The 12,100-nt window shown below is 43.8% G+C and overlaps 1 protein-coding gene across 1 annotated transcript in view; it reads right to left on the bottom strand.

Annotated features, from left to right (window-relative positions):
• Positions 1 to 11,777, bottom strand: part of mtnr1al (melatonin receptor type 1A like) — a 31,332-nt gene extending 19,555 nt beyond the window's left edge. The window contains exons 1-3 of the mRNA XM_034221836.1: positions 11,272 to 11,777; positions 10,976 to 11,164; positions 9,585 to 9,873 (exon numbers count right to left, since the gene is read on the bottom strand). Coding sequence (XP_034077727.1) covers positions 9,585 to 9,867 — 283 coding nt within the window. The 5' untranslated portion in view covers positions 9,868 to 9,873; positions 10,976 to 11,164; positions 11,272 to 11,777. The remainder of the gene's footprint in view (positions 1 to 9,584; positions 9,874 to 10,975; positions 11,165 to 11,271) is intronic.
• Between the last annotated feature and the right edge of the window lie 323 nt (positions 11,778 to 12,100).

Below are 12,100 nucleotides of genomic sequence, written 5' to 3'. Positions count from 1 at the left end.
AATCGCCCGTCAAATTTGAAATCCCCTATTAATGTATTGATTATAGGTCCGGGTCCGTATAGGTTGGCGTCTGGGTCCGGATCTGGACCGCGGTCCGCCTGTTGCCGACCCCTGATGTAGGTGATCACAGACAGAAACGAGAGTTAGCTGAATTTCATAATCTAGAATCATATCATTGGCGCGTCTCTCTTGGTGAAAAATGGGGAATTGGAATTTTTCCATGGTGTGGGGTTACATATTTAGCAGATCACATTGATAACATCACCTACACAATGTCTGCTTTTGCAAATGAAACCATAAAAGGATTTAAATTGCTTTCTGAGAATGACAAATCCCACCGTCTGACATTGCTAAAACATGAAATGGCACTAGACTACTTGATGGCCAAAACTGGAGGACTGTGTATAACTTTAAATATAACTGGGGATTCATGTTTGACAATGATACCGGACAATTCCGATAATATTACAAATGTAATAACAGCTTTGGAGAAGATTCGGGATGTTTTCGGGCCCTCTAAGTCAGCTGGTTATTCTTTAAACAAATGGCTCCAGGACACATTTGGCAAATGGGGGCAAATTATGTTATTTCAAATGCTTGTTCCAGTGCTGGTGGTTCTTAGTATGTTTCTATGTTTTTGTACCTGTGCTCTCACAAGTATGCGAGCTGTAATCTATCGCTGGATAGGAGGAATTGTGGGGGGCCAGGTTCAACACCAATATGCCAAATTAAGCATGTTTGAGGATGTAGAGGGTTTGGGAAAGGAGGAGATGTGTGACCACACAGACTTACCTGATGTGGAAGAACTTTTCAAACTGACAAATATACATGCCAATGTTAATTAGTCCTAAAGTTGATACCACAATTAGTGATTCAAATTAATCAAAGGGGGGAATGTCATGGAAATTGTGTGATCAAGTGTATTAACATTGCAGACTGTAACTGTTCCTCTGATTAGGTCACAGCAAGGGAGAGATTCTTAAATGTATGTGTGGTCAACAGAGGGGGTAAGGTTTTTGCATACTGTGTCTGAGGGGTATCTGTATATCCCATTGTCTTGTATTGAGTGAAGGTTTTTGCATACTGTGGCTGAGGGGTATCTGTATATCCCATTGTCTTGTATTGAGTGAAGGTTTTTGCATACAGTGGCTGAGGGGTATCTGTATATCCCATTGTCTTGTATTGAGTGAAGGTTTTTGCATACTGTGGCTGAGGGGTATCTGTATATCCCATTGTCTTGTATTGAGTGAAGGTTTTTGCATACAGTGGCTGAGGGGTATCTGTATATCCCATTGGCTTGTATTGAGTGAAGGTTTTTGCATACTGTGGCTGAGGGGTATCTGTATATCCCATTGGCTGGTATTGAGTGAAGGTTTTTGCATACAGTGGCTGAGGGGTATCTGTATATCCCATTGTCTTGTATTGAGTGAAGGTTTTTGCACACTGTGGCTGAGGGGTATCTGTTTATCCCATTGTCTTGTATTGAGTGAAGGTTTTTGCATACTGTGGCTGAGGGGTATCTGTATATCCCATTGGCTGGTATTGAGTGAAGGTTTTGCATACTGTGTCAGAGGGGGTGTCAGCTGGCTTCCCAGAATGTTGTTGTAATGTAAATCTGCTTTGATGTCCTCCTATAAAGAGAGACTGTTTCACTCAGAAAGGTACGTGCTCTTTTGGAGGAGACGTCATACTTGCAAGTATAAAGATCCTTATTGCTTTTAATACGAATATTGTGTTGCTGTACGTTTGTTACCTTACTGATTATTCTCTCTAGACCACAGCTGATTAGAAAGCTGCTACGACACACGTTGTGAACTTTCCTCTGGAGTCACTGTGTTTGAAACATCATGTTTCCCCACACAGAAAGGCAGACGATGCCGAGCGTCTGTAAACACAAAGAGAGTTTCCAGAGGAGACGCCCGTCTTTGTTCCTTCGCTCCTCTCGTCTTTCCTTCTTTTCTGTGAGTGCTTCAAGGCTGCGAGCATTTTGTTCGAGTACAACAGCGAGCACGGCACACTGAGCTGCAGCTCGTATGAATAAAACACACAACCTTCAAGTGACGTTTCTGGATCGTACTGTGGTGCTGGAAAGATATAGAAGTTTGAGTTTTGCAATAATTAGAGGGGTCATATTCAGGGCTGTGTTCAGGATGTGAGAGAAGCTGAGGTTAGGAGTTCTAATTCCTCCGAGCAGAGCTTTCCTTTGTAGATATCAAACTCAAACTTGTCACTTTGCTCCTTTGCTGTGTGCACATATATAAATGGTAATTTGCATACCTTTGGCGGACATTTTTATACGTATTCTCATATGTATTTGTATTTTTTTAATTCCTCTGGATTGTGGGAAACAGTATTTCAATCTTTCTGTCTGGACACAAAAACTGAAAGATTGGCAATAAAGACTTTTTGAAATGTTTTTTTAAATATAATCCTCAATGCAAGAACAGCCACAAAGCTCAGTTATCTTACCCACTCACACCACCAGTGACATGTAAAAGCTCCTTGGTAACTGAAGCTTGTTTTCAATGCCCAGACTTTCCAGTGATTGTTATGGAAATAATTATCATAGACGCCAATTAGTAACATACAGGACAAACCTTGATGTCTGTTTACCTTCTTTAAGGACACAGGCTGCTTAGTCAATAATGTTATTGTTCCCATTCTGTGACCGGTCAATACTGGGTCACAGATGGTCTGTGTTGTGGGTACACTGGGACACTTCCTTCTCTGTATTTGTGGACTCCAAGGTGAAATCTTCGAGGTCATAAGTGTCCGACGCAAGTAGCTCAGTGTTCCCACACTGATTAGGCTATCTCCTCAAATATGTTGTTTACTCTCTGCGAAACCAGTTAGATGGGCTGGCAAGAGAGAGGCTCTCCAGAATTGACGTGGCAACTCTACCGTGAAGTCAGAACCTCTGACTCTTGGATTTGTGATGTGAATACTCTGGTACCAACTCCAAATAAATCACAGTGGTTTGACATCAAAGCTCCGACTCTTCCCGTGTCTCCTTCCTGAGTCGGTGACTCCATTGCATGCTACACAGAAGTTTCCTCTACAGTGATCATGGCGTCATTAAATGATAACTCTTCTTTGGTTTATGATGTTTAAAGCATACCTCGGCACTTTGTTGGTACTTGTAAATGTAATAGTTGTTCCTCCTTCATTGTTCTGCCTACTTCTTAGCTCAAAGGGAACATCTATACTTTGTCACATGGATACTTGCTATTACCAGATGCAAGACATGACAAATTGCACTCAGCTGCAAACACTAGGTGCCGTTGGTCAAATAAATGTAGTAGATTGTGTCTTGAGACGCGTAGATTAGCAGCCACAATCCATTATTTGTGAATTGTGCTCGTAGGTTTCAAAATGTTGCTCTGGTGAACAATACGTGATGCTAGAGAGTCAGGCCAAGCACTCTTTATCAGAAAGAGCCATTTGTGGAGGAACATTCTTAAGAGAAACTGATAAATACTCCCTGCGTGTGCCTGTCTGTGTCTGTTTTTCTTGTTTTGTATCTATATCTACACCGGGATCCGGAGTCGAGGCTGATCCTCTTGCTGTAGTCCTGTGTCTTGGATCCTCTATCCTGAGTTCTGGATTAAGTCGTGGACTTCGGGTCGTGGCTGAACCTGTCTCTGCGGTCCTGCCTTGGGTCTCGTCATGCTGCTTCCCTGATGGCTTCCACAGGATTGTAGCTGACATCCTCGTGGATTCATCTTCTTATTACAGACACATGCATTTCCTAACATTCGGTCTATATGCTGTAAAATGTATTATCTCTTGGATTTACACACGGCATCTATTGCACGTCTGTCCGTCCTGGGAGAGGGATCCCTCCTCTGTTGCTCTCCCTGAGGTTTCTCCCATGTTCCCATTTAAACTGTGGGTTTTCTCTGGAAGTTTTTCCTCGTACGATGTGAGGGTATGAGGACAGAGGGTCTGAGGACAGAGGGTCTGAGGACAGAGAGTCTAAGGACAGAGGGTCTAAGGACAGAGGGTCTAAGGACAGAGGGTCTAAGGACAGAGGGTGTCCTATTGTCATACTGATATTCTGCACAAACTGTGCTGTTGTATGTGCTGTAAAGTGTCTCTACTGTAGGGTATTTTTATTATATGTACAGCACTTTGGCTCACCCCAAAAATCGTTTTAAAAATGTGCTATATAAATAAAACTTGATTTGATTTGATTTGATAAATAATTCATGGGCAAAGTTTGTCTTTTGTTATATTAAATAAAGTAATAAAGAAAGTCAATATGCAAGTGAAATCTATCTCAAATGCAAATACAGAGAAGCTTCATCCTGTGATTTCTTGATGCATTAAAATGTGAAACAAGAAGACTATCTTTTGTAAGATGTATTATAAAAGTAGATTATTTCAAAACAGATGTATAAATTGTATGCATTATTAAATGAATGCACCAAATAAGCTATATTTATTTTATATACATAAACCTGGATCTTATGAATTTAAAATGCTTTATTTAATACATAAGCCTGGTTCTAATGTATTTGAAACACATTGCATGTATTGATTATAAGGTTGTAGACATAGTTATTACTTATTTGCAATGCAGAGAGTTTATTAGTCAATGTATGTAAGAACTATCCAAATGGATGGACATTTTATATGCAATTGAAATACATGAATCCTCTGTATTAGGGTCAAATATTTCTGTGAGTGTGTCCTCAGAGGATAAATAAGTTCTGCTGACAGTCTCTCTATATATTCATGAGAGGAAACAGCTGCTCCTCCATCCCATCATTAAACCATTAAACCCCCTCATTGTTTAAACATCTGCAAATCCCCCTTTTACTTCCTTTGCCTCCTGCCATGTAAATCCATAACATCTGTCTCTGTTAAACACATACAAGACAAAGTAAAAGGCAATCAGAGTATAAGACTGTTGGAGAAATACTGTTTTCTACGGCTTTACTCTCCGTGTTTTGGACGACATAAGCCTGATGTTTTTTGCTGTTCCTTTGAGCAACATACCCCATGTGTGTGAGTTAACCTTTGTATGTGACTTAACTCTGCTCCTTCTTGCAAGAATAAATTAGTACCTGATCATTGATTCTCAACCTGGTGTCGAGTGATATTTTTCTAACATATTGGTCCTTCATAGCCGGATCCAATATCTCCTTTTTTCTCCGAGCGAACGAGCCTGACACTGTGCACAGGGAGTCAAGAGACTCTTACGAAAAGACCCTTACCTTGTTTCCTTTACAAAGAAACAATTTGGTGAATAGGGGGACCAGGTTATGCTGGAGAGGAGAGGAGTGACGGATCCTTGAACTACCGACCCAGGAGAGAACGTCAATACAGGCACCGTTTTGGTTTCAAACCCCTGGTTCGTGGAATGATACCAACAAAGTCCTAGAAGACACAGGTAAACTTATCTAAAGTACTTTTAAATGGTTTGTGGGTCAAACTAGAGGCCAGTTTTATTAGTTTCGTAAAAAACTAAAGGATCTTATAGTTCAAGAGTGGACTATAGGGTACATTTTCTTAGTTTTAAGAAACTCTGCTCCTTCTTGCAAGAATAAATTAGTACCTGATCATTGATTCTCAACCTGGTGTCAAGTGATATTTTTCTAACAAAGACTATATGTTTTAAATTATTATATGATCATTTGACACGACACATTTAACTGCAGGAGACCTGATACTCCTGAACTTTTCAAATGAAGGCAGAATAAACATGCATCTTCATGAATGGACATTTAGAGTTCATCAGCAGCCTGGTGTGCAGCGGATTACTTCTTCTGCCTCTGAAGCAAGCTGGAGAAGCGCTGATCTATATGCGTTACTCATTGACCCTTAAGGCTAATTCGTTTCAAACAGGAAGTGGTTTATCTATTAGCTAAATTGGGTGAGTTTAAGGCAATCAACCAGAAACCAGCGATGGTAAACTCAACGCTCATGTTGGAGAGATTCCACCTGGAAATGAGAGGTCCGATCGACGAAGAACAACCCTTCCTCTCTTAATAATAGCTGTTAATAATCACAGATAGCTTCATAGAAATGTCCAGAACGTAGAGGTCTCTAGAGCTGTTTTTTCTACACTGAGATTTAATGAATGAAGGGAATGTGTGGGTTTTCCGGTTGATGTGATGAACTGTGATAGGTCTCGACTAATGATCAGATAATGTGATTCTGACAGGGAAGAGGAGAGGTTAATGGATAGAGGGGGAGGACAGGGACACCAGAGACAAGAGATGGTAGAAGAAGAAGAAGGGGGGGGAGACAACCAATGAGATGAGAGACCTGACAGAGCAGGAGGAAGCAGAAGAGTAACTACAAAGGAGAGGAGAGAGATTGAAAACCCTGAGGAAACGGGAGGAAGAAGAAGGTCTTAAGGAATGGATGCAATGGACAACAAACCCCAGAGAGGTGGGAGAAGCAGAATTGGAAAGGAAGTAATTGAATTGAGTTGAGAAGACGGGGGTTTGAGGGGGAGACAAGAGAAGAGAGGAGGGGAGATGAGGGGAATCAGGAGGCGATGGGGAAGAATGAATGAGAAAGATGGATATCTATTTCCTGCCTCCAATCATTTCCTTTCCACTCGGGATTCTCCGACCCTACCTCCAGGTTGATGGGAAAGCAGGAGGAACTTTTCCCCGAGGTGTGAAGGACAGCTTTGATTACTGGATGATCATCTGTTGCTTCACGGTGATTCATCGTGGTGTGAAAGGAGGGGCTCTGAAGCGTGAATGTTCTTTGATCGAGCTGATTAAAGATAATTGTCACATGGCTCAGTTGAATACTTGATTCTGATTGGTCAGAAGCCCCGCTTTTAGAAATGTGGGTACGGAGGAAAAGAGAGTGGGACACTTTGTGAGTCTCGGGGACATACCGGGGACACGCCGGGGACACACCGGGGACACGCCGGGGACACACCGGGACACACCGGGGACACACCGGGGACACACCGGGTACACACCAGGGACACACACCGGGACACATCGGGGACACACCGGGTACACACCAGGGACACACACCGGGACACACCGGGGACACATCGGGGACACACCGGGTACACACCGGGGACACACCGGGGACATACCGGACACACCGGGGACACACCGGACACACACCGGGACACACCGGACACACACCGGGACACACCGGACACACACCGGGATACACCGGGGACACACCGGAGACACACCGGGGACACACCGGGACACACCGGGACACACCGGGGACACACAGGGGACACACCGGGACACACCGGGGGGACACCGGGGACACACCGGGGACACACCGGGGACACACCGGGACACACCGGGGACACACAAGGGACACACCGGGACACACCGGGGACACACCGGGGACACACCGGGGGGACACCGGGGACACATCGGGACACACCGGGGACACACCGGGGACACACCGGGACACACCGGGGACACACCGGGGACACACCGGGGACACACCGGGGACACACCGGGGACACACCGGGACACACCGGGGACACACCGGGGACACACCGGGGACACACCGGGGACACACCGGGGACACACCGGGGACACATCGGGGACACAGATTTATGTATAAAAGACATCAAAAAGTGCATTTTGCCTGATAGGAGACCTTTAAAGGCCCGGACGCACCAAGCTGACACCAAAGAACTCACACAGACGGACCCGACTGTTGCGTCGCCTCGCGTCTCTGCGTCTTGGCCATGTGTCGCACTGGAACACACCGCAAAGACTTCAGCCGACGGCCAAGAAGCACGTACGAACTGCACATGCGTGAGTGGCAATAACTCTCCTTACCAGCAGGCGGCGGTAGTGTGTCTAACCCTAACCCTAACCGGAAGACGTGATAACCGAGAGAAGAAGAACAGACTGCGTGATATAAACAAACAACAAATAGCGCGTTCCATTTTCACTCTCCAGCGAGAAGCTCACGGGGCTTTCCTGAACCTGAGTCGAGAGCTGGAGTTCAATGGAATCTCACATTTGCCTTCTTAATAGTTTGTTTGGGTCCCTCACTTCCGTTTTGCTTCTCATGCCCTGATTCGCTAGCTGCACAGCCAATCAGTGATTTATTTGACCGACAGCCTTTGGCCGGTTGCCTACCATGTGGAATCGGTAGCTTTTCGGCATAATTTTTGCATAATAGGAGACCTTTAAGACATGTAGGCTGATAATGATGTAATGACTTTTGATAGTTTAAATGACCTAATTGTCTGAATTTGCGGAAACTAAAGTGGTTTAGAAATATAATGTAGCATGTAATGAAAAAAGGGAAAGTGTAAGCACCTCAAAATTGTACTTGAGTAAATCTACTTCACTAAATCCATCTAATGCCTAATCCTAATCATTCAACCTGGATATGTGTCTAATCCATAATCTCCACACAGATGTCCAGCTCCTTCCTGCCCGCTAGAGGATTCAGGGCTCCCAAAATCAGGCTGAGCCGCTATGAGCACTCTTTCCTGCGTTCAGCGTCTTAGCACTCGCATGTTATATACTTTTAAATGTTGGCCATGTGCTCTAGGTCTGTGTATTGTGTTTGTGCAAACGGTGCATGAGTGATGATATGTGCATGTATTTCAATGTTTATTTTGTATATGTACATGTATGCGGAACTGCAGGATGGAGTCCAGAACAAACTGCCTTACGGGGACAATAAAGTATATCGTATCGTATCGATATTAAAGAAACAAACTTCAGAAAAAAGTCAATTTAAAGGCCACCTATTATACAAAGTCCTCTTCCTCATGTCTCTTCTACATCAACATGTGTCCCCTCTTCTTCATGTCTCTTCTACATCAACATGTGTCCCCTCTTCTCCATGTCTCTTCTACATCAACATGTGTCCCCTCTTCTTCATGTCTCTTCTACATCAACATGTGTCCTCTCTTCTTCATGTCTCTTCTACATCAACATGTGTCCCCTCTTCTTCATGTCTCTTCTACATCAACATGTGTCCCCTCTTCTTCATGTCTCTTCTACATCAACATGTGTCCCCTCTTCTTCATGTCTCTTCTACATCAACATGTGTCCCCTCTTCTTCGTGTCTCTTCTACATCAACATGTGTCCCCTCTTCTTCATGTCTCTTCTACATCAACATGTGTCCCCTCTGTGGAAAGAGACTCTGAAAGTTTCAGGAACAAAGATTCTCTCTCTTTTTGATCCATTTCTCTAAAAACCTGTCTGAAAATGAGCTGATCAGATTTTGGCCACTTGATGATGTCATAACGATGTTTTGTCTTGTGTAACCATTAGCCAATCAGCAGCCAAGGTACCCCACCCCCTTATCACCTGAATCTCCTCTAGAGCACCATTGAGTTCTTTGTAACCAAATGTCTCTCAGAGGGGCGTGGGGAGGGGCTCCTTATTTTCATCTGAAGTAACAGACAGAGAATCAGCACTTTGGAAACAGGGCTGAAACAGAGGGGATTATGGGATGCTGCAATGATCTGTTTGGTGTTTCAGCCAATCAGAGACAGGCTCTGTATATATCTGAGAGCTGTGATATGTTGATGAGAAACAGTATCATAGGGGCCTTTGAGTCAGTTTTCATGCACTTAATCTCCATAAAGATATAAAGCACGGACACCAACCTGCTTTCCGGAGCTTCTTGTTCCTGAACACGGACACGATGACCAGCAGGTTCCCGATCACGTCCACCACGATGGTTGTAATGAGCACTCCGGCCAGCAGGGGGGGCACCCAGGGGAGGGAAGGCTGCTGGGGAGCCCCCTCCTCCCCGGGCACAGTGGAGTTACCCAGCGTCCCCCCCTCCAGAGCGGGCTCACGGACCTCCAGGGACATCAGTGGAGGAAAAAGCCACGGATCGAGGAGTCGAATTGGGTCGTCGAAGCGGAAAATCGGTCCATGGAGCATCACTGGCTGGAAGTCAAGCAGAAGGGGAGGGACAATAGAACGGGATACGTAATATAATCTAAGGCAAGGCACGTTTATTCATACAGCACCTTTCAACACGAGGCAATTCAAAGTGCTTTACAAGAATACAATATATTAAGAGCGTTAAGAAATAACGGAAAGAAATAGTGCAGCAGAAACATATCATAAAATGGCATTTAAAAACACTCATTAAAAAGCAAAGATAATGAAACATGAATAACAGGTACATGAATAAAAGTTAGATATGAATAGTTCAATTAAAAGCAGCAGCAAAAAGAAAAGTCTTCAGCCTGGATTCAAAAGTAGTCCGAGTTGCAGCGGACCTGCAGGTTTCCGGGAGTTAGTTCTAGATATTTGGAGCATAATAACTGAACTTCTCCAGGTTTAGTTCTGACTCTGGACAGAAAGCTGACATGAAGAGTCTGGATGGATCAGGATTTAGCAGGAGATCAGAAATATATTTTCTAAAAGCAATTACACTTACAGCAAACCTGAATGAATGCTTGAGAAATACGAGGAGAGGAAGAGAGCGGGGGGGTTACTTTCAAAATCGAATTAGTGGCAATTACTAGTTAACTGTAAAACAATGTAATCAGTAACATAATGAATGTTCTGTTAACAGAAATGTAGAATCCATTTGTGCTTCACAAGTCATGTTGAAAATAAAAACACATCTAAACTATAGTCAGAGAGAGAGGGTAAGATGATCTTCACATTTAAAACAGACCTTTTGACTTGCAGAAGACTGCAGAGCAATTGTCCAAATGTAAGTGTTTTGGGCCATTTGCACCTGTCGGCCACCGTATCTGAGCTTTGGGCACCACATGTATATTTACAGGGTCAAACCCCCCTGCCTCTACTCTGATTCAGATGTTATAAACATATTGGAGAATATAGTTTTAAGCAGCGTTGGTGCTTTGATGACACTGTCTGTTCTTTTAGTTTTTTTATAGTCTTTCGGCAGTTTTTCCAAACTGTTCACTTTATTTGAAGTAAAATAAACTCAGATGAAAAATATGTAAATAAAATAGGGGTAAATGATGTGTGAAAGTGCAGCAGACAGCAGTAATACATATGTAGCATTTACCTTTTTCTCTCGGTGCTTCTTCTTCTTTTTTATTCAGTGGGAAAGCTTCTCTGAAACACCTCGATGTGTTCCCGGAAAGAAATCCCCGACTTGCTGCAAGTCCTCACCACAAATAGTCCAACAGAGAACTGACAACAGCGAAGAATAATCCTCTTTTCCACCACACATATGGACTGCATGTATCTAAAGCTGGTTAGGAAAGGGGGACACATTAAATAACTTATTTATGGAGGGATGTTTTCTTTTACAATAATGCCGGTTTTATACGCGACGCAGAGCCCGATCAGTAGCCTTACTTCCGGGGTCCATGAAGACCAGAATCACCGGAGAACTTTGCGCTTCGCTGTGCGTAATGGCACCGAAACCACGCGTCCCTTAAGTCTCCAAGAGAGCATCGTAGGACATTTCGGTGCAGCTACAGCCGTTTTTACATCCGCCTGTCTGCGTGTGTGTTCACCGAAGTAAACGGGAAACAGACAGCTGATTCATCTGCTGTCAAATAGTCCTCAGTGGACATTCAGGGAAAGAAAACGAAATAAAACATCTTCCAAATTGAGGGGAAAATGGCAAACGGTGTCCAAACCATTCGATTGTCATTCAAATTAGAAAAATAAATCGGTAAATCTGAGGGTTTTCTCTTTTCTGTGAGTGAAGAGTCTTTTCCTGATGTTTCCGCTCCGAGGTTTCATTCATAAATCCGCTCCGTTATTCCTGAGTCCATCTTTATAGTGTCAGAGGCCGGTGTCACGGTCACTCAGACCCTCACGTGGGGTCATCCACGAGCCTTATAGCTCCCAATAGTGATGCGCTTTCTCTCTCCTCATATCTCACTCACTCCTCCCCCTCTCTATCCCTCTGTGCTGAGGTTTAATGTGTGTGTGTGTGTGTGTGTGTGTGTGTGTGTGTGTGTGTGTGTGTGTGTGTGTGTGTGTGTGTGTGTGTGTGTGTGTGTGTGTGTGTGTGTGTGTGTGCTGTTTCCATTATGATCCATCAACAGTGATAGGCTTTCATTGTCCTTTCCGTCCATCTTTTACCTTCCATTGTCTTTGTCATTTGTCTTTTCTGTCTTGGTTTATATGTGTATACAGTAGGTCTATATATCTGCTGTGTGCGTGTCTCTTTAGT

Source organism: Gymnodraco acuticeps, unplaced genomic scaffold (genome assembly GCF_902827175.1).
Source record: "Gymnodraco acuticeps unplaced genomic scaffold, fGymAcu1.1, whole genome shotgun sequence".
Classification (NCBI taxonomy): Eukaryota; Metazoa; Chordata; class Actinopteri; order Perciformes; family Bathydraconidae; genus Gymnodraco; species Gymnodraco acuticeps.
The sequence above is the reverse complement of the archived record's forward strand: the minus strand, read 5'-3'. Positions and strand labels throughout refer to the sequence as shown.